Source organism: Tyto alba, unplaced genomic scaffold (assembly GCF_018691265.1).
Source record: "Tyto alba isolate M040663 unplaced genomic scaffold, T.alba_DEE_v4.0 Super-Scaffold_200000178, whole genome shotgun sequence".
In the NCBI taxonomy this organism is placed as follows: domain Eukaryota; kingdom Metazoa; phylum Chordata; class Aves; order Strigiformes; family Tytonidae; genus Tyto; species Tyto alba.
Genome location: NW_024881291.1, coordinates 16,980 through 44,896, shown reverse-complemented (window position 1 = coordinate 44,896; position 27,917 = coordinate 16,980). Strand labels below are relative to the sequence as shown.

The 27,917-nt window shown below is 61.8% G+C and overlaps 4 protein-coding genes across 4 annotated transcripts; 2 read left to right on the top strand and 2 right to left on the bottom strand.

Annotated features, from left to right (window-relative positions):
* Nucleotides 1-514: 514 nt before the first annotated feature.
* LOC116959702 (zinc finger protein 271-like) lies at nt 515-8,135 on the bottom strand. Its single transcript, XM_042794051.1, has 4 exons — nt 8,075-8,135; nt 7,070-7,186; nt 6,716-6,790; nt 515-6,522 (listed from the first exon to the last, which is right to left on the bottom strand). Exons 2-4 carry the CDS (start codon nt 7,101-7,103, stop codon nt 4,349-4,351), a joined length of 2,283 nt encoding a protein of 760 aa, XP_042649985.1. The 5' UTR covers nt 7,104-7,186; nt 8,075-8,135; the 3' UTR covers nt 515-4,348.
* A 1,089-nt stretch (nt 8,136-9,224) lies between these two features.
* LOC116963861 (zinc finger protein 501-like) lies at nt 9,225-12,226 on the top strand. The gene is made up of 2 exons (XM_042794005.1): nt 9,225-9,315; nt 9,657-12,226. Exons 1-2 carry the CDS (start codon nt 9,225-9,227, stop codon nt 10,997-10,999), a joined length of 1,434 nt encoding a protein of 477 aa, XP_042649939.1. The 3' UTR covers nt 11,000-12,226.
* Nucleotides 12,227-14,384: 2,158 nt separating this feature from the next.
* Nucleotides 14,385-21,323, top strand: LOC116959703 (zinc finger protein 2 homolog). The gene is made up of 5 exons (XM_042794052.1): nt 14,385-14,483; nt 15,258-15,387; nt 15,800-15,874; nt 17,235-17,462; nt 19,296-21,323. Exons 2-5 carry the CDS (start codon nt 15,354-15,356, stop codon nt 21,215-21,217), a joined length of 2,259 nt encoding a protein of 752 aa, XP_042649986.1. The 5' UTR covers nt 14,385-14,483; nt 15,258-15,353; the 3' UTR covers nt 21,218-21,323.
* Nucleotides 21,324-23,521: 2,198 nt separating this feature from the next.
* On the bottom strand, nt 23,522-25,391 carry IER3 (immediate early response 3). The gene is made up of 2 exons (XM_042794075.1): nt 25,211-25,391; nt 23,522-24,428 (listed from the first exon to the last, which is right to left on the bottom strand). The coding sequence occupies exons 1-2, from the start codon at nt 25,385-25,387 to the stop codon at nt 24,111-24,113; spliced, it is 495 nt and encodes a 164-aa protein (XP_042650009.1). The 5' UTR covers nt 25,388-25,391; the 3' UTR covers nt 23,522-24,110.
* Nucleotides 25,392-27,917: the final 2,526 nt, after the last annotated feature.

The following is a 27,917-nucleotide window of genomic DNA, read 5'->3' as shown; positions in this document are numbered from 1 at the left end:
CTCGCGCAGGCGGGTGGGATGTGGCCGTGCTTAACGGTGCCCCTTGGAGTTTTGGGAGGGAGGGGGTTAATTTCATTTCTTCTCCTGGGGGTCCACCAGCAGATGTTTGGAGCAGCCCTAGGGACAAACTGGGAGCCAACCCTCCCCCGTGGTCCAAATGGGGTGGCCTTTTGGGGTTAAAAAGGTGGTTTTGGTGCCATCATACTTTTGGCTGGCCAAGTGACCGCGACCGAAGGGTTCAGCTGGTGAAGGCTCAACACTTCCCTCCATCCCAATAAATTTTAACTGGATTCATAGGAATCTCACACTGGAAAATGCACTTTTTTAACGGCAGGACGAGTTGCAACCGGGCTTCAAATTGAGGCAACCCAACTGGAAACCCAACCAAAAGGAAAAAGGGAAAAAATATCCTTGGAAAACTGGATCTTGACGTGGTTTGAAGCCCTCCAAAGCAACTGGAAGAGGAATGACAATTTTTTAGCCCACGAAGGGAAAGGACTGCAGCAACCACCAGGGTAGCTAGGCTCTAATTTATTACTACTCATGGAAAGAAAGCGACTCAAAAAAAAAAAAAAAAACAAAAAAAAAACCCCAAAAAATAGACGCGAGCCGCGGTGACAAGGCAAAGCGGTCCCCGAAAGCGGACACGGAAGGGACCGTTGACAAGCAGCACAGCGACACGTCCACGCTGGTTTCGGAAGCACGGACAACACCAGAAAATATATAAATTTCACTTAAATCGCAGTTCGGTGGGGGGTTTTTTTCTCCCCAGAATATCCTCGCTGAAGCCCTTCGTGCTCTTTTCGGGGTGGCTTTTGTCCCTCGTGGCTCCACGTGGGACCCTGCGCCCATGGCACGGTCACCATGTCCTCCTAAAATAATTCAATTATTTGAACCCCGGGGGAGGTTCTTGACTTCATCCCCCATCCCTCCTCTTCCTCCCCCTTCCCCGCTTTCCATTTGCAAGGTCCTGGGCTCCGTGGGGCAAGGGGGAGGGAGTTTTCTTGTGTGTCCCCCCTCCCCTTCCCTGGTGACCCCCACCCACAGAGCCTGGCAGTGGCGAGGTGGCCAAGCCACCGAGCCACATCATCTTAACCCTTGATTTTGGGTTAATTTGGCTCAAATTGGCCAGAGGGCCCGAAGGCAGGGTGGCATCTGAACGGCAGCGTGTAATTAGTGCGTTCGTTAATGCACAATTAGTGCAAGGGAGGGGTGAGCACCATCAGCCTGCCCATGGATGCCTAATTAGTGCATGGCTGGGGTGATGTGGAGGTGGGGGTCAAGAACCAAGCCCCAGCAGCAGCTCTCGTCGACCGCCGGGCAAAACTGAGGCAAGAACATGAGATTTTGGGGCTCCTCGAAACAAGTTTCTTCCCCTTCTCCCCCCCCCCCCCCAAAGTGGGGCTGGTGCTGCTTTCAAGGCAGCAACTGGGGGATCCGAAGGCGGTGGGGGGTGTCCGGAGGGTCCTCCCGCGACGCGAAGGAGGAATTAACGTCCCCAGGGACATCATGGTTGTGTCAGCGACGACGCCCCGGTTGTGCCATCGGTGACATCACGGCTCTACCGTCGGGGACATCCCAGCTGTGCCATCGGTGACGTCATGGCTGAACCATCGGTGACACCTTGGCCACGCCAGCAGCCATCGGTGACACCACGGTTGTGCCATCGGTGACACCACGGTTCTACCATCGGTGACACCACGGTTGTGCCATCGGTGACATCACGGTTCTACCGTCGGTGACATCACGGTTCTACCGTCAGTGACATCACGGTTCTACCGTCGGGGACATCCCAGTTGTGCCATCGGTGACGTCATGGCTGAACCGTCGGTGACACCCTGCCCACGCCAGCAGCCATCGGTGACACCACGGTTGTGCCATCGGTGACATCACGATTCTACCGTCAGTGACATCACAGTCGCGCCATCGCCGCCACCCCCGTTGTGCCATGGGTGACACCCCCGTTGTGCCATGGGTGACACCCCGGTTGTGCGGCGGGGCGGCCGGGGAGCCCGGCAGGTCCCCAAAACACAGGGCGCCAAGCCGGGGACAATCCTCGGGGGCTCCTTCATCGGGCAAGGGGACGGTGCAGCTCCGCGTCCCGCGGCCGCACCCCGCCCTGCGTCACTTCTCCTCCGCCCATCGCACCTCCAAGCTGCGCGGCCCCGAGCCAACACCCAGAGCCAATTCCATCCACTCTGGGATTTTTGTTTGGTTTTGGGTTTTTTGTTTTTTTTTTGAATTATTATTCTTTTTTCCCGCATCCAACGGTCCGGCAGCACCTCCCGCTGCTGCCGCGTCCAACCCCGGCTCGGCGTACTTCCTCAGGATGGTTGTTTTTATCCCTTTCTCTATTTTAATCACTGATTTTTTTTTTTTTCTATTCCATACATCCTTTGCTTTCTTTTCCTCCTCTTCATTTTCTAGATTTTTTTTCCACATTTTGATATTTTTCCTCTTTTTTTGCACCTACAGTACTACCTGTTCCTCTTGCCGATATTTTATTCTTTTCAATAAACATGACAAGTCCTTCCTGTAGCATCTCTGTACCTCTTGAATTATTTTCTTTTCAGCTGAAACTTTCCCAATTCCAGAGATTTCAGCAATTCCCTACTTTTCCAAAGGTCCTATTTCAGCTTTTTATCCTCTTTCGGGAAAAAAAAAAGTCTTTCTCCACCTTAATTCTTTCTCTTCTGTATTTCTTTCGATGCTTTTCTATTTTGCATGTAACCCTTTCTGTTTCTTTTAGTGTTTTTTAAAAATTTTTTTTAAATCTTCATTTATTTTCCCCCGAGAAGCCCTCGCTTCCCCGGTAACAGGGAGAAATCAGGAAACGGGAGTAATCGGGATTTCAGGCAGCAAAAAAAGCACCGCCACCACCTTTTCCCGATAGTACCAAAATGCACCGAATCCCGCTCCGATGGACGGAGCAAAAGCAAATGTAAAAATTCAGGAAAATCAGTAATAATAATAAAAAAAAACCCACCACAAATGCATGAAAGTTTTTGCAAAGTCTGTGTGGAAAAGAAAAAAAAAAAAAACAACAACAACACAACAAAATATTCCATGAAGTGCCTGAAAAAACACATCACAAAATCACGTGGTTTTGCCCAAAAGGATTTTTCTTTCCAAAAGGAAAAAAATAATCAAAAATAAAAGAAGAAAACCTTGACCGGCTCCGTTTCTGAGGAATGACGTGGGATAAGATGAGCTCAGGGAGATGCCGCAGGAGGTGGGGATGTGGAAATATCCCCGAGTCCCTCGTGGCAGCTCCTGGGTGGGCAGAGCGGGATGCGGCAGCGTGGCAAAACCCCCATTTCTGCCGTTTTTTTCTCCCAAAATGCTCCATGGTGGGAGCAGAGGGTGGTACCCAGATGGAGGTGATGACGTGGACCTTGATCCGACGGGGAGCAGAAGGGTGAGGTGAGAAGATGCTCTGGGGAGCACCCCTGGGAGATGCTGGGATGAGTGGTGGGGAGGGGAGTGGGGGGACTGGGATGGAGGTCGAGAGCCTGGTGTGGAGCTGGGGGCGTGCTGGAGGGGAGCACCCAGTGCCAGCAGTGAGCTCATTAATTAGCCAGGTTAATTAGAAGGTTGAACGGCTCCGGGCAGGAACATGCTCCCCAACGATGAGTCTTTGAGGTCAACCCCGGTTGGGTGTTGGGTGAGTGGCTGGAGAGGTCGAGAGGAGGACGGAGCTGGGGCTGCACCCAGGGTCCTCATGCCCCAATTAAAGAGCTCATTAATTAGCCACCATGGCTGAACAGCTCCACCCCCAACAATGGGTCTTTGAGGTCAACCCCAGTTGGGTGTCGGGCGAGTGGTTGGGGACAGAGGGGGAAGGATGGAGCTGGGGCTGCACCCAGGGTCCTCATGCCCCAATTAAAGAGCTCATTAATTAGCCACCAAGGCTGAACGGCTCCGCCCCCAACGATGGGCCTTTGAGGTCAACCCCAGTTGGGTGTCGGGCGAGCGGCTGGGGAGGTTGGGAGGAGGATGGAGCCACAGAATGAAGGGGACTCGCCCATCCTCTAATTAAAGAGCTCATTAATTAGCCACCAAGGCTGAACGGCTCACACGCCCCCCAACGATGGGTCTTTGAGGTCAACCCCGGTTGGGTGTTGGGCGAGTGGTTGGGGACACAGGGGGAAGGATGGAGCTGGGGCTGCACCCAGGGTCCTCATGCCCCAATTAAAGAGCTCATTAATTAGCCACCAAGGCCGAACGGCTCCGGGCAGGAACACGCCCCCCAACGAGGGGGCTCGGAGGCCAACCCCCGGGTGGGTGTCGGGCGAGCGGCTGGGGAGGTGGGGAGGAGGCCGGAGCCGCGGCGGGGGCCGGGCACCGCTCAGTTGATGAGGGAGGAGGTCTGGGCCCCCGAGGCGGGGGCCGAGGGGAAGGACGGGTGGGGGAAGGCCCGGGCGGGGAAGGAGAGGGCCCACGGCAGGTCCAGGGTGGGGCTGGAGAGGGGAGGGATGGGCAGGGGCGAGGGAGAGGCGGGGAAGGAGGGCAGCGAGGGGACGGGCGCCGCCGAACCGCCCAACGGCGGGGAGAAGGCGGCGCCGGAGAAGGCGCCGGAGGGGTTGGCGGCGGCGGCGGCGGCGGCGGCTTTGGGCTTGTCCCCGGCGTGGGTGCGTTGGTGGCGGTTGAGGTGGGAGCTCCGGCTGAAGCACTTGCCGCACTCGGGGCACTTGTAGGGCTTCTCACCCGTGTGGACGCGCTGGTGGATGGTGAGCTCGGAGCGTTGGATGAAGCTCTTGCCGCACTCGGAGCACTGGTAGGGCTTCTCGCCGAGGTGGATGCGCTGGTGCTTGATGAGGTTGGAGGAGACGCTGAAGCATTTCCCGCAGACGTTGCACTTGTAGGGTTTCTCCCCGGTGTGCATCCGGCGGTGCTTGGTGAGGTCCGACTTCTGGATGAAACCCTTCCCGCAGTCGGGACACTTGTAGGGCTTCTCGCCAAGGTGGGTCCGTTGATGTTTGATGAGGTTGGAGCGGACGCTGAAGCTCTTCCCGCAGTCCCCACACTTGTAGGGCTTTTCTCCCGTGTGCATCCGGCGGTGCTTCACCAACGCCGAATTTTGCCCGAAGCTCTTCCCGCATTCGGGGCAGGTATAGGGTTTCTCCCCCGTCTGCGTCCCTTGGTGCTTGACGTTCTCTGCCCGGTAAGTGAAGCTCTTCCCACACTCGCTGCACTTATGGGTCCTCTCCGGTGCCGGCCGGGCACGGGCACCCCAAAGAAAACTCTTGCCACAGTCGGTGCACTTGCACGGTCGCTCATTGGTGCCGGTCAACAGCCGGCGGCGCTTGTTGGAGGCCAAGAAGCTCTTCCCACAGTCGGTGCACTGGCAGGGCTGCTCGGCGCCAGCGTGGACGCGTTGGTGCCTCTCCAAGTGGGAACTCTGGGAGAAGCTCTTCCCACAGTCCCCGCAGCGGTAGGGTTTCTCGCCCATGTGGATACGCCGGTGGCGGTCAAGATGGGAGCTCCAGGCAAAGCTCTTCCCGCAGTCACCGCACTGGTAGGGTTTGCCGGCGGCGTGGCTCCGCTGATGCTGCAGCAACGCGGCGTTCAAGCCGAAACCCTTCCCACACTCCCCACACTTGTAGGGCTTCTCGGCGGCGTGGGCGCGCCGGTGTTTGGCCAACGCCGTGCTCTTGGTGAAGCCCTTCCCGCATTCGCCGCACTGCAAGGGCTTCTCCGGAGTTTTGGAGCCTTCGGCGCCGCGGGGAACCGGGCAGCGACCGCAGTTGGCGCAACGGCAAGCGGGGTCGCCGGGGACGGCGTGGGTACGGCGATGCCGGTCGAGGTGGGAGCTCCAGCTGAAGCTCTTACCACATTCGGGGCAGGCGTAGGGCTTTTCGCCGGTGTGGATCCGGCGATGCCGCTCCAGATGGGAATTCCAGTTGAAACCCTTCCCGCAATCCCCGCACTTGTAAGGTTTTTCCTCCAGGTGCAATTTTTGGTGCTTCACCAAACTGGCGCTGGCTGGGAAGCTCTTCCCGCAGACACCGCACTGGCAAGGCGCCGCGCCGGCACCGGCGCCGGCATGCACCCGTTGATGTTGGATGAACGCCGAGCCAACGCTGAAGGTCTTGCCGCAGTCAGGGCACTTGTAGGGTTTGTCGCCGGCGTGCCGGCGCTGGTGGGTGATGAGGGTCGAGCTGAGCCGAAAACACTTCCCGCACTCGGGGCATTTATGGGGTCGTTCGGTCCCTCGCCGGCGCTTGTTGAAGGCTGAACCGAAAGCCAAAGCTTTGCCACAGTCGTGGCACCGGCCGTGGCCGAGCAAGCTCCGCGGGGGAAATTTCTTGAAGCCTCGGTGGCCTGATTTGCCCTGTCGCTTGCCCGACGGCTTTCTGGGTTGGTTCTCTGGTTTTTGGGGACTGTCACCAGGCTTCGTCCCCTCCGCACCGGTGGGGCTGGTCCCCTTCGGCTTCCCCGCTGGCGTCCCTTCGGCGTCCACCTTCTCCAGCTCGCCCGGCGGCGGGTCTTCCTCTTCGTTCTCGCTCAACAACCCATCATCTACAGGGGGGAAAAAAGGGGGGTGAGGATCGGGCCGGGCCGCCGAAAACCCATCGGTTGGCTGCCGGCACCTGTCCCGGCGGCCGCGGCCGGCTGCTCTCCCACCGCCGGGGGTCACCCCGTGGTTTTGGGGTTTCCAAAACCTTCTCTTGGTCATCACCGGCACCAACCGGCACCGCGACCGGTGACTTACCGGCCACCAACCCCCTCCTCCGGTGCGATTCGGCGAAGGCGGTGATCCGCGGCCAGCTGATGGCGATTTCCTCGGCTAGGGGAGACAGTTGGACACCCATTATAGCTCTTTCCACCCCCAAAATTATAACACCAGGACGGGATGGCCAAAGGCACCGGGGCCGTAAAGCCATCGCTGGAAATGGGGTCCTGGTTGAAATATCCGCCCCCCCCCCACTCTATTTAAGCTCAATCCTGGCAATTTTGGTGGTTTTACGCCGTTACAAATTCAGGCAATGAATGCCAATGAATTTAATTTTATTCTTCTTGAGTAATGATAAATTAGGGAGAAATCAGGGGAATTTAAGAGCCTCACCCAAGGAGATGACACTCTCGTAGCTCTCCTGCATCTCGTCCCGCTGATCCAGGCTCGTCCCGCTGCCGGCTCGTTTTGGGGGGGCGAGGAGGGGGCGGGGGGGAATGTCACCGGTCCCTGCAATGCAAACAGCTCCGGTTCAGGTATTGGGGTGCATGGGGCGGGGGGGGTGCACACCAAATTGGGTGCCCCCCCCCCATGTCCAGCTGGCCATAAAGACCATAGAGGGCATCCCTGCAGCACCCTGGGGGGGGGGAACAGATGGGTGGCAATGGGTGCTGGGGTACAACACCCACCCCCCCCCGGGATGTTTTGGGGTGCTTCACCCCAGTACCAACGCTGTTGGAAGGGAACACCCCCCCCCCTCCCCCAGAAGGTTGGGGAGCACTTAAATAAGGATTGGGGTGCCCCCAGGGAACAGGGATGGGGAAGGGGGGGGTTAAATGCAACCGAGGTGAAGGCAAAAGGGGTGGAGATTAAAGGGGGGGGGGACGGAAAAAATAACGGGGCGGGGGGGGGGGAGTTTAAAATGCAACAGGGCTGGAGGGAAAATGAAAATCATGGCTGAATGCAAAGAGGGGAGAAACGGGGGGGGTCCGGGGAGGGGGGGGGGGATACGGCGGAGGTGGGTGTGGGGAGGGTGGGGGGTGATAAATGAAAATATAACGGAGGTGGGTGCGGGGAAGGGGGGGGGGGTGAAAACACAACGCGGCTGGATGCGAAGGCGGGGGGGGGGGGGATGTGTGTGAAAATCCGAGTGGGGTGAAGGCGGGGGGGGGGGGGTGTTTCAAATAGAAAGGGGGGGGGGTGAGCGAGGGGAGGATGGGGATCGCCCGCTGCACCCCCCACCCCCCCACCCCCCTTCCCAAATCTCCCCACGGGGAGGGGGGGGGGTTGCGGCCGGGCGGGGTCTGTGTGTCTGTGTGTCCGTCCGTGTGTCGTCGTCGTCGTCGTCCCCCCCCCACCCCCCCGCCTCAAAATCCCCGGGGGTCTCCCCCCCGTTACCTGGTACCGGGACCGGAGGGATGCGGAGGCGATGGAGCAACAGAGCCGGGGGGAAAGAAAGGGGGGGGGGGGGGGGGGGGAAGAAAGGGTGTGTGTTGGGTGGGGGGGGGGGAAATTGGGGAGGGGGGGGGGAAGAAACGAGGGTGGGGGGCGGCGCCGGGGCTGTTGCACGCCGGCTCGGTGAGCCCGGACACACAGGAAGGGGATGGAGCAACGGGGACCGGGGGGGGGGGGAGGTTGGGGGGGGGGGGGCCCCAGACAGGAAGGGGGGGGGGGGGGGTGTAAAGGAGGGGGGGGGGGGGACACACAGAGAAACACACACGGAGCCACGAGCTGAAGCTTCGGGGACCGAAGGGGACGGAGTCGCCTTTGTGGTTGTTGGGGGTCGCGTTGTCGCTGTGTCGTGTGTCCGGTGTGTCCCCCCCCCCTTCTCTTCCTCCCCCCCCCCCCCTCCTTTCTCCTTTTCCCCCCCCCCCCCCGCCCGCCAGGGGTGACAGGTAGCGGAGGGGTCCGTGTGTCCGTCTGTCCCCGTTGTCCCGTCGTGTCCGTCCCCCCCCCCCCCCCCCACGGCGCCGCCCGGCTTTGTCCCCGGTCGGGGGATTGGGGGGGGGGGGGGGGGGATGTCCCCCCGCCATCCCGTATAGAGCAAAGGGGGGGGGAGTGGGGATGGGGGGGCTCCATCCTGCATCAGCCCTGGGGAGGTCGGGGGGGGGTCCCCTCTGTCCTGTATAGAGCGGGGCGGGGGGGGAGGGGGGGGCCCTGGTGAGGATGAGGAGGGTCGCGGGGTGGCGGGGGGGTGGTGAGGAGGATGGGGGGGGTGTCCCTCCAACTCAGGCTGGCCCGGGGCGGGGGGGGGACACACGCACAACGTGTGTGCCACCGGCACCCAGTGTCACCCAGACCTGCAAGCCCCCCCCCCCTCCGGTGTCACACACTGCAAGCTGGGACCCCAAAATACTCCCCCCCCCCCCCATCCCGCACGAGAGGGGTGCACCCACCATCCTGCTGAACCCCAAACTTCACCGCGCCCCTGGTGATGTGTTGGTTTTTTGTTTTCTTTTTCTTGGGGGGGGGGGGGGTGGCGTGGCTTTGGATGGTGACAGGGGGGTTTTGGCTTTCCAGGGTCCCCGTGTCACCGGCCGAAGGGGCGATGGAGCCTTGGGGGGCTGCGGAGCTGGAGCAGACGGTGCGTTTCGGGGGGGACGGGGAGGAAGACGCCTTCGACCCCCCGCTGATGCAGAGTAAGTGTTGAATTGGAGGGGGGGGGACAACGGAGGGAGATGGGGGTGTCCTCATTGCGCTCCAGGGAAGGGAACAGAGACCCCCCCCCCCAACTCCACGGGCACCCAGATCCCGCGGTGTCGTGTCCCCCCCCCCCCCCAAACAGAACCCTGCACCAGGGATGTGCCGAGAAGCTCAAAGTTACGGGGTGCACCAGCCTGTGGGGGAGCCTATTAACCCCCCCCCCGCCCCCCCCCCCCCCCCTTCCTCTTTCCGCTGTCCCAGGGACACCGAGCGACCCCAAGACGGACCCCCCGCCAGCGGGGGACCCCGAAATCGTCGAGCTGGACACGGCCACCTTGACGGGGCACCCCGAGCCCGGCGACCGGAAGCCCCAGGCGGGAGACCCTCCGTTGGACCGTAGTCCAGCAAATCGACTCCCCCGGGGCGGCGGGCGGGCGGCGGGGCGGCAAAACCGGGCCGGGGGCCGGCGCCTTCTCCAACTTCAAGAGCATCATCGTCTTGCAGAAGAGCTACGAGTGCGGGGAGTGCGGCAAGAGCTTCAGCTGCAGCTCCCACTTCAGCAAACACCGGCGGACCCACACCGGTGAGAAACCTTTCCTCTGCCTCCACTGCGGCAAGAGCTTCAACGTCAGCTCCAACCTCTACCGGCACCAACGGGCTCACGCCGCCGAGCGGCCGGGTCCCCCGGCCCCGCCGGCGCGGCCCCGCGGGTTGCCGTACAAATGCGAGGAGTGCGGGAAGAGCTTTCGCCGGAACAAGGAGCTGGTGACCCACCAGCGGTTGCACACCGGGCGCTTGCCCTTCCAGTGCGGTCACTGCGGCAAGAGCTTCAGTTGGAGCTCCCATTTCGACCGGCACCAACGCGTCCACACCGGTGAGAAGCCCTACCAGTGCCCCGAATGCGGGAAGAGTTTTAGCCGGAGCTCCCACCTCTACCGGCACCAACGCACCCACGCCGGCGGTCGCTCTTACATCTGCACCTACTGCGGGCGTAGTTTTGGCAGCACCCTCCATTTTGACCGGCACCAACGCACCCACACCGGCCAACGACCCTACAAGTGCACCCTGTGCCGGAAAAGTTTCGGCGACGGGCCGGCGTTGGTCAAACACCAACGCCTTCACCTGGGCGACGGTCCTTTCCGTTGCGAAGAGTGCGGTAAAGCCTTCGGCGCCCGCGCTCAGTACGCCCGGCACCGGCGTAGCCTCCACGGCGGCGGGGAGAAGCCGTACCGGTGCGGTGATTGCGGGAAGAGTTTTTCCTGGAGCTCCCACTGGGAACGACACCAACGGATCCACACCGGCGAGCGACCCTACCAGTGCGGGGACTGCGGCAAACGTTTCAGCCGGACCTCCCACCTCTACCGCCACCAGCGTACCCACGCCGGCGGGCAACCCCACGTCTGCGCCGATTGCGGGAAGAGCTTCAACAGCACCCTACACTTCCATAAGCACCAACGGGCCCACGCCGGTCCCCGGCACGCCTGCCCCGACTGCGGCAAGGCGTTCGCCGACGGGTCGGCGTTGGCTAAGCACCGACGGGCCCACGCCGGCGAGAAGCCGTTCCCTTGCCCGCAGTGCGGCCGGCGTTTCGGCGTCAGCTCCCACCTTCACCGTCACCTCCGGAGCCACGGCGAGGAGGAGCCGCCGGAGGAGCCGCCGGATGAGCTCACGCCCCGTTAACCGGGGGGACGGGGAGAGGGGAGGCGGGGGGGGGGGGGGGGGGTGGGCCAGAGGGTTGACACCCCCCCCCCCCCAGGTGGCTCCCGTCCCCCCACCGTTGCCGCAGGGTGCTTCGGGTGGCCCCCCCACGCGCGGCGGGTGCCCCGGGGATGGGTGCTCCCAAGGCGGTGATGTCGTCCCCCGGCGGCACCAACCCTGGCCCCGAGGACGTAGTTTTTGTAGGGTAGAGTAGGAAGGTAGGGTAGGTAGGGGAGGATGGAGATGGGGCTGGTGGGGGGGGCCGAGTGGGAATTGGGGGGGGGGGGGCATCCCCTCCAGAAAATCAGACCTAATCCTGCCGACAGACATCAGGACATCCCAACCGTGCTCCTCCTCCAGGAGAAACCACCCCCCTGGGTGTTGCGACGGTGCTGAGCGGCTGGGGAGGCGCGGCCCGGGGGGGGGAAGGGGATGGCCTTGGAGGTGCGGGAGATCCCACCAGCTCCTTGCCAAACTCGGAGAGACCCCAAAATTTCTGGGGTGGCTTCATCCCTCGACCATCCCGCCCTCCCCCTGCTCTCAGCCTTGACCAGCACCCGAAGCCTGAGCCCTCCCCCGCCGCGCTTGGGGCGCGATGACGCCGTCTTCCAAACGACACCATTTGGGGTAAAATAACCCGATTTTGTGGCTTTGTTGTCGAGAAAGAAGCCCGGGCGTCCGGCCCTGGTGGCTCCCAGCCCCGTGCCGCGGTTTGGCCGCCGGCGATGCTTCGTTGAGTGGTTTATTTAATGTATTTATTATATTTATTCAGCGGGAACCCACCTGCGGTTGGAGGAACCCGACGTGTTGGGGTGAGCTGGGGGCTGTTGGGGACGGGAGCTGGGACAAGGGAGGGGACGTCCCCAAGCTGGCCTGGGGATGCTCATGGCTCCTCTTGGGTTGCTTGAGCAGCCACCACGCAAAGGAACCGCGTGGTGGGAACCCATCGGTGACGGGGAAGAGGTAACACCACCCATGGTTGGAAAGAAACCCCCAGGAGATCACGGGGAGCACGACCTGCAGGTATTTCCCAGCGGAGAAGAGGGGACCCCGTGGGGTGAACCTCGGGGATGGGAGCAGGACGCAAATCTGGGGGTTTTCCTGGCGTTTTTGGGGTCGCGGCCGTGCCGGCTGCCTGGTCCGTCTCTTCCCAAGATGAGCAGGAGCTGTGTTTGTATTGTGAATAAAAATAGACTAGTGCAAAAACCAGCGGCTGGCTCCTGCTTCTTCTTGGAGGATCTCCGAGTCCCGGCTCTTCCCGTGTGGAAAATCAGAGGTTTGGGGGTCATCTTTGGGGGGAGGGGGGTCCAAAAATACAACACCACCCCCCCCCTTCCGCCTCCATCCTGGGGAAATTCAACCAGCCCGGCCGCCTGTCCCAGTCCGTGGTCCGTGGGTGAGTGGTGGTGATGGTGAGTCACCTGCTGGGAGGTGAAAGGTTGGGGCTACGCGCGTGTGTCCCCCCAACTGTGGGGTGTCCTGTCCCGTGTGTCCCCCCCCCGCCCCCCCCCAGAATGCCTCATGCTCCTGAAGGTCCCCCCCTCGTCCCACGCTGACGCTGGCTGGGTTGTTCCAAAGACGCCCAAAACCCTTCTGCCTCCTTGGGTCCAGGAGAGGATCTCCAAGGAGGAAGATCCTCTGCCTTCATTGGGTCAAGAGAGGAGGCAACTTGGGCACCTCCTTGGGCAACAAACAACTTGGACAACTCCTTGGGCATCCTGGGCAACTCCTTGGGCAACTCTTTGGGCAACAAGCAACTTCGGCACCTCCTTGACCATCCTGGGCAAGTCCTTGGGCAACTCTTTGGGAAACTCCTTGGGCATCTCCTTGGGCAACTCCTTGGGCATCTCCTTGGTCAACAAGCAACTTGGGCACCTCCTTGAACATCTTGGGCAACTCCTTGGACATCCTGGGCAACTCCTTGGGCAACTCTTTGGGCAACAAGCAACTTGGGCACCTCCTTGACCATCCTGGGCAAGTCCTTGGGCAACTCTTTGGGAAACTCCTTGGGCATCTCCTTGGGCAACTCCTTGGGCACCTCCTTGAACATCTTGGGCAACTCCTTGAACATCTTGGGCAACTCCTTGGGCAACTCCTTGGGCAACAAACAATTTGGGCAACTCCTTGAACATCCTGGGCAATTCCTTGGGCAACAAACAACTTGGGAAACTCCTTGGGCATCTCCTTGGGCAAGAAGCAACTTGGGGAAATGCTTGGACATCCTGGGCAACTCCATGGGCATCTCCTTGGGCAATAAGGAACTTGGGCACCGCCTTGAACATCTTGGGCAACTCCTTGGACATCCTGGGCTCCTCCTTGGGCAACTCCTTGGGCATCTCCTTGGTCAACAAGCAACTTGGGCACCTCCTTGAACATCTTGGGCACCTCCTTGAACATCTTGGGCATCTCCTTGGGCAACTCCTTGGACAACAAACAATTTGGGCAACTCCTTGAACATCCTGGGCAATTCCTTGGGCAACAAACAACTTGGGAAACTCCTTGGGCACCTCCTTGGGCAACAAACAACTTGGGCAAATCCTTGAACATCCTGGGCAACTCCTTGGGCATCTCCTTGGGCAATAAGCAACTTGGGCACCTCCTTGAACATCTTGGGCAACTCCTTGGACATCCTGGGCACCTCCTTGGGCAACTCCTTGGGCAACAAACAATCTAGGCAACTCCTTGAACATCCTGGGCAATTCCTTGGGCAACAAACAACTTGGGCAACTCATTGGACATCTCCTCGGGCAACTCCTTGGGCAAGTCCTTGGGCAACTCCTTGGGCATCTCCTTGGGCAAGAAGCAACTTGGGCACCTCCTTGGACATCCTGGGCTCCTCCTTGGGCAACTCCTTGGGCAAGTCCTTGGGCAAGAAGCAACTTGGGCACCTCCTTGGGCACCTCCTTGGGCACCTCCTTGGTGCCCCTGGGCTGCCCCTGTCTCCACCTCCGGACGCCGATGGATTTGGGGCTCCAATCCCCCATGGTTGACCACCCCCCCCCACTTTAGCTGGTCCCTATGGCGAGTTGGGCCAGCACGCGGGGGGGGGGGAGGGGGGGGCAGCGAGCCCAGCCCAATCTCCACCCCATCCCACAGCATCCTTTGGTGGGGGGGGATTCTCCAGTGTCTACTATAGCGGTTGAGCGCGGGGGGGGCGGAACAGGGGGGCGGGGGGTGAAACCCTCCGGGGAGGGTTCGGGGGAGCCGGGGTGGGTTCGAGGTGTGGGGGGGTCGGTTTTGGGGAGGGGGGTGGGGGGTGAAGCGGAGGCGGGGGCCGCTAGAGGGCCCTGGAGGAGGAGGAGGAGGAGGAGGAGGAGGAGGAGGAGGAGGGCGGCCGCGGCTTCACTGTATCCGGGTCACACGGGGAGCCGCCCCCACCGGGACCGGTGCTCGGCGAGGAGAGTCCCCGGAGCCCGGGGGGGAGCCCCGGGAACCCCGGGCTGAGCCCCCCCCCCCAACACCGCAGGTAACTTGAGGGAGGGGGGTCCCCCCCATAAACACACCCCCTCCCCTGCCCCGCGCTGCTCGGTGGTTACCTCCCCCCCCCCCATCCCCTCCCCGACCCCGGCTGGGAGCCCCAAATTCTGCCGGGGGCGGGTGGGGTGGGGTGTTGAGCTTGTGTGCTGGGGAGGGGGGGGGGGGTGCAGCGGGGGGGGGGTACCCCAAAGAGTTGGGGTGCAGCGCTTGGGCAGCCCGAAGAGTGGGTGAGCATCCTCTGGGCACCCCGAAGAGGAGGCACAGCCCCTGGGCACCCCAAAAAGCGGGTGAGCAGCTGCTGGGGACCCCGAAGGGCAGAGGCGCGGTGCCTGGGCACCCCAGAAAGTGGGGTGCAGCCCCTGGGCACCCCAGTAAGCGAGCACATCCCCTGGGCACCCCAAAAAGCGGGTGAGCAGCCACTGGGGACCCCAAAGAGCAGAGGTGCAGCCCCTGGGCACCCCAAAAAGTGGGGTGCAGCTCCTGGGCACCCCAGAAAGCGGGCACATCCCCTGAGCACCCCAAAAAGCGGGTGAACGGCCACTGGGGACCCTAAAGAGCAGGGGTGCAGCCCCTGGGCACCCCAAAAAGCAGGCACAATTTAACAGAGGGGCACGCGTCTCCAGCTGCCCTTGGGGATTGGGGTGCACAGCCCTGGAAAATTTGGGGAGCAAAGAGGGGGGGGAGACACTGAACCCCCTCTCCATAGAGAAAAAAGGGGGGTATTGGGGTGCTCACGGGGGGGGGGTGTCTCTTATTGTTGCAGGAGCCGGACTTTTGGTTGTGGGGTGACGCCACCCACCTGGGACCCCCCTTGTCCCCCCGCTGGGACCCCCCCGTCCCCCTATTTTTTGGGGTCACCATGCAGGAGAACTACGAGAACGTGATTTCCTTGGGTAAGGGGCGTGGAGGGACCCCCCTGGGATGTCCCAATTTTGGGAGGGGGGTGGGGGGGGGGCTGGGTCATTTTGGGGGTCCCCAGCGCCATCGTCACCCCACATGTAGGTTGGGGACACCCACACCCACACCCCCCCACACCCCCCGTGGCACACGTTGAGATTTGGGGGGGGGGCTGTGAGCATCGCACGGACTCAGGGGTGGGATTTGGGGGGGGGTGGGGGTACCCTGTGCTGCCTCAGTTTCCCTCGCCGCGGTGACTTGGAGCTGCTGGAAGCCCGTTTTGCCCAAAAGTGGAGCATTTCACCCCAAAATAGAGGGTGTCTCGCGGTGGAGGGGGGGAAAAGGGGGGTGGCTGGAGCCCATCACCGGGGCGTCCGGGCGCCTGAGGACCAACCTTCTCCCCGGCAGCGGAGGAAATCGCCATCAGTTGGCCGCGCATCACCGCCTTCGCCGAGTCCCACCGCAGGCGGGGGCTCGTGTCGGGTAAGTCTTGGGGTTCGGGGGGGGGGGGGGGAGGGAGACCCCCTCCCCAAATTGGGGTGAATTCCTGAGGTTCTGGTGACCCCCTCAAATTGCGGTGAATTCCTTCGGGTTTTGGCGATTCCCACCCCCCCCCCCCCCCCAAAATTAGGTGAGTTTCTTAGGTTTTGGGGTCTCGTCAATTTAAGCGAACGCCCTAAGTTTTTGGGGGAGCCCCGGAATTGAGGTGAAATCCCTAGGTTTTGAGGATTCCCCAAATTCGGGTGAATTTCGTCAGTTTTGGGGACACCCCCCCCCCAACTTGCGTCAATTTTTTAGGTTTTTGGGAACTTCCAAATTTGGGTCAATTCCTTAGGTTTTGGGGGACCTGTAAAATTGGGTGAATTCCTTAGGTTTTGGAGATTCCCCAAAGTTGGGTGATTTCTGTAGGTTTAGAGGATTCCCCAAATTTGGGTGAATTTTGTAGGATTTTGGGACCCCCCAAATTTGGGTCCATTCCTTCGGTTTTTGGGAACTTCCAAATTTGGGTCCATTCCTTAGGTTTTGGGGATTGCCCAAATTTGGGTCAATCCCTTAGATTTTGTGGATTCCCCAAATTTGAGTGAATTTCTTATGTTTTTGGGGGCTCCCCAAATTTGGGTGAATACCTTAGGTTTTTGGGGAGCCCCAAAATTGGGTAAATTCCTTAGGTTTTGAGGGAATTTAGAATTCCCCAAATTTGGGTGAATTGGGCACCCTCCAAATTTGATTGAATCTTCATGTTTTTGGGGACCCCCCAAATGTGGGCGAGTCCCTTGGGTTCTGGGGACCCCCCCAAATTTGGGTGAATTGGAGACCCCCCAAATTTGGGCAAATCCCATAGGATTTTTGGAGACGCCCCTAAATTTGGGCAAATTCTTTAAGTTTTTTGGGGATGCCCAAATTTGACTGAATTCCTTAGGTTTTGGGGACCCCACAAATTGGAGTAAATTGGAGCCCCCCCCCCAATTGTCATTGAATCCCTTAGGATTTGTGGAGACCCCCCTAAATTTGAGTGAATTCCTGAAGTTTTTTGAGGCTGCCCACACTGGAGTGAATTCCTTCGATTTTTTGGAGACGCTGGAAATTTGGGCGAATCCCTTGGGTTTTGGGGACACCCCCCCACCCCACCCCACCCCCAGCTTCGGGTGAATTGGGGACGCCTCAAATTTGAATCAATTCCTTAGGCTTTGAGGACCCCTCAAATTCAGGTGAATTGGGGACCCCCCTCAAATTTGGGCGAATCCCTCGGGATTTTTGGAGACAACCACCCACCCCCCACCACCACCACCAAATTTTGGGTGAATTCCTTAAGTTTTTGAGGGTCTAACGGTGCTTTTTCCAGGCGTGGAGGCGGAGGGGGAACAAGGTCAACCAGAGCCCACCCAGATCCAACCCTCGGCGGGGGCCGGCTCCAGCGATGGGGGGGTGAACACCGATTTACGCCGCCAGTTGGGCCTGATCCTGCAAACGGCCGGCAGGAGCCAGGTGGAGAAGATGCTGCGGGAGCTGGTGCGGGAGCAGGGGCAGGGGGGGAAGCGCCGAAACCGCAAGAAAACACCCAAAGATGGAGGTAAATTTGGGGAGGAACTTCTCAAGAACCTCCCCGAGACCTTCTCCAAGACCCCCTTCATTCTGGGACCTTCCCGTGGGCAACGGGGTGGGAGCAGGTTTCGGGGTTCAGTGCTTTGGGGGGTTGGTTTTGTACTGAATGGGCTGGTTGGGGTTGGAGGAGACCTTGGAAGGTCACCTAGTCCACCAGGAGGATCATCTCCAACCACATCGGGTTCCTCAGAGCCCCGTCCAGGACATCCCAGAAAGGGACCTCGGAAGGTCATCTCCATGAGCAGGGTCATCTCCAACCTCATCTGGCTGCTCAAAGCCCCGTCCAGGACATCCCAGGAGGGTTTGGGGTTGGAGGAGACCTTGGAAGGTCACCAACTCCATGAGGAGGGCCATCTCTGACCACATCTGGTTGCTCAAAGCCCCGTCCAGGACATCACAGGAGGGTTTGGGGTTGGAAGGGACCTTGGAAGGTCACCTGCTCCATGGGGAGGGCCATCTCCGACCACATCGGGTTCCTCAGAGCCCCGTCCAGGACATCACAGGAGGGTTTGGGGTTGGAAGGGACCTCGGAAGGTCACCTGCTCCATGGCCAAGGCCACCCCCAACCAGACCAGGTTGCTCGAAGCCCCGTCCAACCCGACCTTGCGTGTCTCCAGGGACGGGGCATCTCCAACCTCTTCCAGTGTCTCACCACCCTCAGCGTAAAAAACGTCGGCCTTTGACCACAATCTCCCCGGTTTTAGCTCAAAACTGTCCCCCCCCAGGGCTGGGCGGCCACCACGAGGTCGCCCCGCGCCTCCTCTTCTCCAGCCCGACCCGGAGCAGAGGTGTCCCACCCCCCGGATCATCTCCGGGGCCTCCTCCGGACCCGCCCCAAGAGCTCCGTGTCCTCCCTGTCCCGAGGGCCCCCGGCTGCAGCGCTCCGGGGGGGGCTCGCCAGAGCAGAGGGGGGCCCCCACCTCCCTCGGCCTGGTGGCCACGCTCCTGCTGCCGCAGCCCCGCAGGCGGGTGGCTCCCGGGGCTGGGAGCGCGGGTTGGCCCCTGGCGGCCACTGCTCCAGCCCCCGAGGCCTTCTCCCCTCTCCAGCCCCTCGCCCCCAGCCCGTGCCCGTGGCGGGGGCTGCCGTGACCGTGACCGTGACCGTGCCCGCGCGCTCGGCCTGGCTGAACCCCCTGAGGGTCACCTGGGCCCACCTCTCCAGCTTCTCCAGGTCCCTCGGGGGGATCAGCCGCCCCGCGCAGCTTGGGGTCGCCCCCAGGCTCGCGGGTGCCCTTGATCCCAGCGCCTCCGGGGCTGCCGCCGCTCTGGAGCAGCACCGGTCCCCGTGCGGGCCCTCGAGGGCCACCGCTCGTCGCCGGTTTCCACGTAGACGTGGAGCCGGTGACCGCGGGCGGCTCTTTGGATGCCGCCACCCGCCCGGGTCCTGACCCACCAACTCCCCCCGACCCGGCGAGGTGGACGCTGTGGAGCACCACGGCAAAGAGGTGACCGTGGCACATGGCCCCCGCGAGGGTCTGGACGAACACTGGTCCCGGTACAGACGTTTGAGGGCCACCACCCATCACTGGTCTCCATCCAGATGTTGAGTTGTTGATCATGACTCTTTGGATGCCGCCACCCGCCCGGTTCCTGACCCACCCAACGGTCCATCCGTCAACTCCGGATCTCTCCAACTTGGAGAGAAGGACGTTGCGGAGGGCCACCTCAAAGGTCTTACAGAAGTCCGGGGAGATGCCCCCTTTCCCACGTTGGGGGGCTTCAAATTAATTTTGGGGGGGGGGGGGGGGGTTGATGGGGGGTGTTGTGCCGGAGGGACTCATGGTTTCTCACCACGGTGCAGGTGCCGGCACCGGGAGTGGGACCGAGGAGGATTCGGCACCGCGGGACGGCGAGGAGGCGGCGCTGGAGGATGTCGAGCAGTGCCAAAGTGGGGGGCAAGCAGGCGACCCCCCCGCCGGCGGTAAAGGGAACGGGGGCAAGAAGGGCGGCACGGCGGCGCCGGCGTCCCGGGGCGGATGCGCCGAATGCGGGATGAGGAACCGGTCGCAGAGCCTGGCAAAGCCGCGGCGGTGCTCCGAGTGCGGGCGGCGGTGCCGGCAGTCGGCCCGGCAGCCGGAACGCGGCGGGGAGAAGCCGCACCGCTGCGGCGACTGCGGCAAAGGCTTCAGCCGAGGGTCCAACCTGGCCCAGCATCGGCGCATCCACACCGGGGAGCGGCCTCACCGGTGCGGCGATTGCGGCAAAGGCTTCATCCAACGCTCCGACCTGGAGCGGCACCGGCGGGTTCACACCGGCGAGCGGCCGTACCCTTGCGGCGACTGCGGCAAACGCTTCAGCGTCAGCTCCCACCTCGACCGGCACCGCCGCACCCACGCCGGGGGACCCGGCCCACCCGCCCAACCCCGCGCCCGTCCCCGACCGCCACCGCCGGAGGGCTCGCCGGCTCCTCACCGCTGCCCCGAATGCGGGAAGAGCTTCGCCCAACGCTCCGCTTTGGCCAAGCACCGCAAGACCCACAGCGGCGAGCGGCCTCACCGCTGCGGCGATTGCGGCAAGAGCTTCAGCCGGGGCTCCAACCTCACCCAGCACCGGCGCATCCACACCGGCGAACGGCCCTTTGCTTGCGGCGATTGCGGCAAAGGTTTCATCCAACGCTCCGACCTGGAACGCCACCAACGGGTGCACACCGGCGAGCGGCCGTACACGTGTGCCGAGTGCGGGAAAAGCTTCAGCGTCAGCTCCCACCTCGACCGGCACCAGAAGATCCACGCGGCCGAACGGGCATCCTACCGTTGCCCCGAACACCTAGCCGGCTTCTTGGCCGCTCACCGTCACGGTCGCCTCTTCCAGTGCGCCCAGTGCGGGCGATGTTTCAGCCAAGGCGCCGCGTTGCTCAAGCATCAGCGTGCCCACGGTGCCGGAGGGACGGTGGGGCAGCCCCCCAAGTGCCCGGATTGCGGCAAGAACCGGGGCAACGCGGTGGGGTTACGTCCCCGCGCTCAACAGTGTCTGGATTGCGGGAGGGAATCGGACACCGGCGACGGTGAAACGGCACCGCCGGTACCGCCGGAGAAACCCTATAAGTGTGGGGAGTGCGGGAAGGGGTTCGGGCAACGGTCGGCGCTGGTTAAACACCGGCGCATCCACACCGGCGAGAAGCCCTACGCCTGCGGGGACTGCGGGAAGGGTTTCATCCAGAAGTCGGACCTGACCATCCACCGCCGGATGCACACCGGGGAGAAACCGTACCGCTGCGGCGAGTGCGGGAAATGCTTCAGCGTCTCCTCCAACCTCATCACCCACCAGCGCACCCACCTCGGCGAGAAGCCCTACCAGTGCCCCGAGTGCGGCAAGAGCTTCATCCAACGCTCCGAGCTCACCATCCACCAGCGCGTCCACACCGGCGAGAAGCCCTACAAGTGCCCCGAGTGCGGCAAGTGCTTCAGCCGGAGCTCCCACCTCAACCGCCACCAACGCACCCACGCCGGGGACAAGCCCAAAGCCGCCGCCGCCGCCGCCGCCGCCAACCCCTCCGGCGCCTTCTCCGGCGCCGCCTTCTCCCCGCCGTTGGGCGGTTCGGCGGCGCCCGTCCCCTCGCTGCCCTCCTTCCCCGCCTCTCCCTCGCCCCTGCCCATCCCTCCCCTCTCCAGCCCCACCCTGGACCTGCCGTGGGCCCTCTCCTTCCCCGCCCGGGCCTTCCCCCACCCGTCCTTCCCCTCGGCCCCCGCCTCGGGGGCCCAGACCTCCTCCCTCATCAACTGAGCGGTGCCCGGCCCCCGCCGCGGCTCCGGCCTCCTCCCCACCTCCCCAGCCGCTCGCCCGACACCCACCCGGGGGTTGGCCTCCGAGCCCCCTCGTTGGGGGGCGTGTTCCTACCCGGAGCCGTTCGGCCTTGGTGGCTAATTAATGAGCTCTTTAATTGGGGCATGAGGACCCCAGCTCCATCCTTCCCCCTGTGTCCCCAGCCGCTCGCCCGACACCCAACTGGGGTTGACCTCAAAGACCCATCGTTGGGGGTGGAGCCGTTCAGCCTTGGTGGCTAATTAATGAGCTCTTTAATTAGAGGATGGGCAAGTCCCCTTCATTCTGTGGCTCCGTCCTCCCCAGCCACTCACCCGACACCCACCCGGGGGTTGGCCTCCGAGCCCCCTCGTTGGGGGGGCGTGTTCCTGCCCGGAGCCGTTCAGCCGTGGTGGCTAATTAATGAGCTCTTTAATTGGGGCATGAGGACCCTGGGTCCAGCCCCAGCTCCATCCTTCCCCCTGTGTCCCCAACCACTCACCCGACACCCAACCGGGGTTGACCTCAAAGACCCATCGTTGGGGGGCGTGTGAGCCGTTCAGCCTTGGTGGCTAATTAATGAGCTCTTTAATTAGAGGATGGGCGAGTCCCCTTCATTCTGTGGCTCCATCCTCCTCCCCACCTCCCCAGCCGCTCGCCCGACACCCAACCAGGGGTTGACCTCAAAGACCCATCGTTGGGGGGCGTGTTCCTGCCCGGAGCCGTTCAGCCTTGGTGGCTAATTAATGAGCTCTTTAATTGGGGCATGAGGACCCTGGGTGCAGCCCCAGCTCCATCCTTCCCCCTGCAACCCCAGCCACTTGCCCAACACCCAACCGGGGTTGACCTCAAAGACCCATCGTTGGGGGGCGTGTTCCTGCCCAGAGCTGTTCAGCCTTGGTGGCTAATTAATGAGCTCTTTAATTAGAGGATGGGCAAGTCCCCTTCATTCTGTGGCTCCGTCCTCCCCCCCAGCCGCTCGCCCGACACCCCATGTGGGTTAGCGGCAAAGCCCTGGCATTGGGGATGTTCCCACCTGGAGCCATTCAGCCCTGATGGCTAATTAATGACCTCTCTAATTAAGGGAACACTGGCTGCTGCCCCAGCTCCATCCTTCCCCCACCCTCCCCGACCAGTCGCCCAACACCCAGCCTGAGTTGACCTCAAAGTCCTGGCACTGGGGGGGCTTGTTCCTGCCTGGAGCCTTGGCTAATTAATGATCTAATTAGGGGATGGGGGACACACCACACACCACCCCCCCCCCTTAAATTTTTAACCAAATTACTACCTTTTCACAGCAGGACACATCCCTTCCTAAAGCCGGTGACCCTGTGGCAGACAGGGGACTGCACACCACCCCCCCTCACATTTTGGGGCAGATGGAGGCAAATAAAATCAATTTCCCACCTAATTAGGATCATTTTTAATGATGTTCTCCCACCCCCTCCTCCTCCCACTGTGTTTTAAAGCACCACTGAGCATGACCCAAGATTTATGAAATTTCTTCTAGGTGGGACCTGGTAAAAACTGAAGCAGAAAAGGGTTTTTTGGGTTTTTTTCCCTTTTTCTGCTGGGTTGTGCTCTCTAGGCAGATTATTTTTGGGGGTGGGCAGGGGGCAAGTCCTATCTGGGATCAACGGGCAAAAATTCTGTTTTCCTTTTTTTTTTTTTACTGCTGTCATGTGTGTTGTTTGTGGTTTTGTCGGTGCAGCCAGGCGGTGATGGTGCTCCCCAAGTGCCATTATGGGGGGAAACCCCCTAAATTTGGGTCATTGGCACTGCCAAGTGCATGTTTCAGAGGAAAGACTTTATTATCCCGCACAGAGCCCAATCAAACGTGGGATTTGTCCCATCCCCCCAGCGTGACCCCCCAAAACGGGAGTGAAATGAAGCTGTTTTCAGCTTTTTTTAAAAAAAAAAAAATTTTTTTTCTTTTTGTTACTTTTGTGACTTTGTATTCCAGCGTCGCCTACGAGTTGATTCAATAAACCGGAGCTCGGCGCCTGCGTGCGTCCCATGGCCAACTCGCGATGAAAAAAAAAAAGTGTTGTTTTTCTGCCTAAAATGAGGTTTTCTTTAATTCCTCGCATCACCAACACCCCCAAAACAGTGGGTGTGGCATGCCCACCCCTCCCCAGCTTGGAAATTGGGGCAGAAAATGGGGAAAAGCCTATTCTCTCGCACGTCAAGGAGGAGGAAGCACTTCCTCCCCTTTTCTTGAAGAGCTCCCATCGCAGCAAGGGTGCAGGCAGTGGGGGGGAGAGGGGCTCTGGGGGGGGGGGGTTGCAAGGGCCCCCCCCAGGCACGACCACACGACGCTCCAATAAAGACCCAGCAGTGACTGACGTTAAATAACAGCAATTATTAAATACCCCCAAATCGCGTGAAATAACCCCCAATTAAATAAAGTTAAATAACCCTCAATTAAATAACCGCAAAATAAATACAAATACAATAAATAAATACCATTAAGGGGGGAAAGGGGATGAGGTGAGCAGCCCTGAGGTTGGGTGGAGGGCACCCATGGGTGCTCGGGGCGGCCCCGAAGGCGAGGTAGGGGTACCCATGGGTGCTGAACGCCTCTTTGAGCGCACAGCGAGGGGCACCCAGGGGTGCTGGGTGCTGTCACAGCCCTGAGGCCAAAGCGTGCGTGGGGCACCGGGTGCCACCCCAAAGCTGAGGTGAGGGGCACCCGTGGGTGCGTGGTGCCACCCTGTGGCCACTACAATCAGTACGGCTCCCAGTCCAGCCAGTCGGGCCCAGCCCCGAGGCCGCGGCGATGGGCGCAGCGGGATGCCGGGTGCCACCCCCGAGGCCAAGGCGCCAAAGCGTTGGGTGCCCACCCCGAGAGGAGGGCGAGGGTCCTGCGTGCTCCTCAGCGGGCAGTGCAGTTGTGGGGCCGCAGGGCGGGTGACAGCAGCGGGCGGGGGCAGAAGGCACCCACAAGCGTCCCCCCGGGTGCCGCTGGTGTCCCCACCAGTGTCCCGTTGGGTGTCCAGGTTGTCCCCGTGGCTGTCACGGCAGTCCTGAGCAGCACTTCGTCCCCGGGCGGGGATGTCACAGCAGGTAGTGAGGGCGTCTCGGGTGTCACCTCCCCGGGCGCGCTGTACACCTGGGCACTCACCACAGCCAACAGCAGCACCAGGAGCCGCTTCGCCGCGCTCGGCTCCTCCGTGGGGGGCAGCCGCCGCACCTGGGGGGGGGGGGGGGGGGCAACAAAGTGGGGTATCAACTCATCTGCCTGGGGCAAATTCCCCTCTGGGGCAAGTAACTCCCCTCCCTCTGGCAAGTAACCCCCCCCAGGGCAATAAACATCCCCCCCAGGGCAATAAACTCCCCCCCCCCCAAGGGCAAATACCCTCCTCCCTCAGGCAAGTAACCTCCCCCCCCCCAGGGGCAACTACCCTCCTCCCTCAGGCAAGTAACCTCCCCCCCCCAGGGCAAATACCCCCCCTCCCGGGGTAAGTAACTCCCCCCCGGGGAAAATACCCCCCTCCTGGGGTAAGTAACTCCCCCCCGGGGCAAATATCCCCCTCCCGGGGTAAGTAACTCCCCCCCGGGGCAAATATCCCCCTCCCTCAGGCAAATGCCCCCCTCCCGGGGCAAGTACTTCCCCTCAGGGGCAAACCCCCCCCCCGATCAAGCTGAGGGAACTCATCCAAAGGCAACCCCCCTCCGACCCTGCTCGGGTGCCAGAAGGGTAGCTGGGGTAATTTTAACCCAACCCCCCCACGGGGTAAATAACCACCCCGGGGGGGGGGGGGGGGGGCAAGGGGGGAATTCACCCTCCGGGGCCCAGGTTGGTCTGAGTCAGGCGTCGGGGAGCGGGGAAGTGACTCACCCCCGGGAAATGGGCCTCATCCTGCCCGCCCCGGGGGACCCAGGAGGCCCGGGGAGGGCACCCCGAAATCCGGGAAAAGGAGGGGGGGGGGGAACCCCCCCCCCGATGGGGAAACGCGGGTGTCTGGTACTTACAGCAGGCGGGTAGAGGACGCGGCGGTGCCGGCGGCGGGGCCTGGGGGGGTCGCTGGGCCCCACCAGGGGCTCGAAGGTGAAGTGGCGGGGCGGGGAAGGGCTCACCCCACCGGGGAGCCCCTCAGCTTGTCCCCAGCCCCGACATGTCGCCGCCGCCGCCGCCGCCGCCATCGTCATGGTCATGTCGCAAAATGGCGGTGGCGGCGCCGGCGGCGCTCTTTTATAGCCGGCGGCGTCGCCCCGCCCCCTTCGGCGGCTCCTATTGGCTGCCTCCCCCGCGGAGGCGTGGTGTCGCCGGGATGCTCCGCCCACCCGCCCAGGGGTGCTGGGGGAGGGCTATAGGGGCTGGGGGGGGCTATAGGGGGCTATGGAGCTCTATAGGAGGTATAGGTGGCGTATGGGAGCCATAGGGGTATATAATGGTCTATAGGGGGCTGGGGGGATGTGTAGGGGGCTATGAGGGGCCCTATAGGGGAGGCAGAGCGGGTATTGGGGGCTGTATTGGGGGCTGTATTGGGGGCTGTATTGGGGGCTGTATTGGGGGCTGTATTGGGGGCTGTATTGGGGGCTATATTGGGGGCTATATTGGGGGCTATATTGGGGGCTATAGGGGTTGCATGGAGGGGTTTAGGGGGTGATAGGGAGCTATAGAGTGTGTGTTGGGGGCTACAGGGGTTGCATGGAGGGGTACAGGGGGATATAGGGGGTGTATGGGGTGAAAGGGAGCTGCAGGGACCTATAGAGACTGTATGGGGGGGGATACAGGGGGCTATATGGGACTAGAGGGGTGTATGGGGGGCTATAGGGGTTGCATGGAGGGGTTTAGGGGGTGATAGGGAGCTATAGAGTGTGTGTTGGGGACTACAGGGGTTGCATGGAGGGGTATAGGGGGATATAGGGGGTGTATGGGGTGAAAGGGAGCTGCAGGGGCCTATAGAGACTGTATGGGGGGGGATACAGGGGGCTATATGGGACTAGAGGGGTGTATGGGAGGCTATAGGGAGCTACAGAGGGCCATGTGCGAGCTCCAGAGGTTGCACGGAGGGGTATAGGGGGTGATAGGGAGCTGTAAGGGGCTCCACAGGGTGTGTGATGGGGCCATAGGGGCTTATATGGGACTAGGGGGGTGTATGGGTAGCTATAGCAGGCTATAGAGGATGTATGGGTGTCAACAGAGGGCTACAGGGTGTGCGTGGAGGTCTATAGGGGCCTTTGGGGGGGTCTATAATGCCTTTAAGGCTTGTATAGGGGCCATATAGGGGGTGTATGGGGGTCTAGAGGAGCCCACGGAGGGGTATAGAGTCTGTAGAGGGGGTGGGGTGGGGTCTATAGGGGTGTGTGAGCATGCATAGGGCTGTGTGGGGTATAGAACGATGTATGGACGGGTATGGGGAGTCTCGTGGTCTGGGGGGGGGTGTAAACGAGTGTGGGGGGTATATGGAGGGGAACAGCAGGCTATAGGGGGGCTTGGGGGTGTATGGGGGGTATATGGGAGTATATGGGGAAATACTTGGATGTAAAGGGGTATATAGGGGCGTACGGGGGTTTATGGCGGGGGGGGCTATATAAGGGGTTATGGTGCTCTATAGGAGTAAATAGCAGCTGTGTAGGGATGGGGGGGGGCATAAAACGGGGTTCGCCTCCTGCCTAACCCCCCCCGTACCCCCCCCCCAGAGCCCCCTTTCCCTTATAGCCCCTATAGCTTCCTCCCCCCCGACTTACACGTATGTCACGCAACGGGTTTTCCCACGTTGCGAAACCAGGAGCAGACACGGGGGGGCGGGAGGGGGGGGGGATGGAACTGAGTCCCCTTTGGGGGGGTCTATAGGGGTTTGGGGGGGGGGTCCCACCCAGACACTTAGATCCCCTGGGGGGGGGGGGGCTATAGGGGAGACACCCAAATGTCTGGGTCCCCTATGGAGGGCAGGGTGGGGGCTGGGCAGCGTGGACGCCTGGGTTCCTAAACCCTGAGTCATTTTGGGGGGGGGGGGGGGGCGGAGGGTGTTTGCATCATTTTCCCTTTTTCCACTCCCAAAAAGAAGGGGAGGGGGGGGTTGGCAGGGAGGACCCAAGTATGTGGGGACACCACCCCCACACCCCCCCCAAAAAAAATAAAAATAAAAGGACCAACACCCCCCCCCCACACACACACATACACACCCCGAGGGACCCCAGGGTGTGTGGAAAACCCCACGGGGGGGGGGGGGGGGGCAGGGTGACTGGGTGTTGAACTGGGAAAAGCCCTGAGGTCTGGGTGCCCCCCCCCCACCTCCGGCCACCTGGGTGCCCCCCCCGGCCATTTGGGTGCCTTCCAGGCCCTGGGGGGGGGTGTGGGGGGGTGTTGTGCGTCAGAGCTGGAGGGTGGGGGCAGTCCCGGCTGCCTGGGTTCAGCTGAGCACCCATGTGCCAAAACAGAGGTCACCCTGATGGGGGGGGGCACCCAAAGGCGGGGGGGGCGCCCAAAGGGGGGCACCCAGGGGTCAGAGGACCCAAAAAGAGGGACCCAGGTGTCCAGGCACCCAAAGGGGGGGACCCAGGGATCTGGGCACCCAAAGTGGGGCACCCAGGGGTCAGAGGACCCAAAAAGGGGGACCCAGGGGTCCAGGCACCCAAAGGGGGAGGACCCAGGAGTCTGAGCACCCAAAGGGGTGACCCAGGGGTCACAGCACCCCAAGGAGGGGACCCAGGAGTCTGAGCACCCCAAAGG

Coding starts and splice junctions, on each gene's coding strand:
- LOC116959702 (XM_042794051.1), bottom strand. CDS start 7,103: ATGCAGGAGAGCTACGAGAGTGTCATCTCCTTGG. Junction 6,791..7,069: donor CGAGAGTGTCATCTCCTTGG/GTGAGGCTCTTA, acceptor TGTCTCCCCTAG/CCGAGGAAATCGCCATCAGC. Junction 6,523..6,715: donor GAGGAGGGGGTTGGTGGCCG/GTAAGTCACCGG, acceptor TCCCCCCTGTAG/ATGATGGGTTGTTGAGCGAG.
- LOC116963861 (XM_042794005.1), top strand. CDS start 9,225: ATGGAGCCTTGGGGGGCTGCGGAGCTGGAGCAGACGGTGCGTTTCGGG. Junction 9,316..9,656: donor CGACCCCCCGCTGATGCAGA/GTAAGTGTTGAA, acceptor CACGGCCACCTT/GACGGGGCACCCCGAGCCCG.
- LOC116959703 (XM_042794052.1), top strand. CDS start 15,354: ATGCAGGAGAACTACGAGAACGTGATTTCCTTGG. Junction 15,388..15,799: donor CGAGAACGTGATTTCCTTGG/GTAAGGGGCGTG, acceptor TCTCCCCGGCAG/CGGAGGAAATCGCCATCAGT. Junction 17,463..19,295: donor GAAAACACCCAAAGATGGAG/GTAAATTTGGGG, acceptor ACCACGGTGCAG/GTGCCGGCACCGGGAGTGGG.
- IER3 (XM_042794075.1), bottom strand. CDS start 25,387: ATGACGATGGCGGCGGCGGCGGCGGCGGCGACATGTCGGGGCTGGGGA. Junction 24,429..25,210: donor GCGTCCTCTACCCGCCTGCT/GTAAGTACCAGA, acceptor CCCCCCCCCCAG/GTGCGGCGGCTGCCCCCCAC.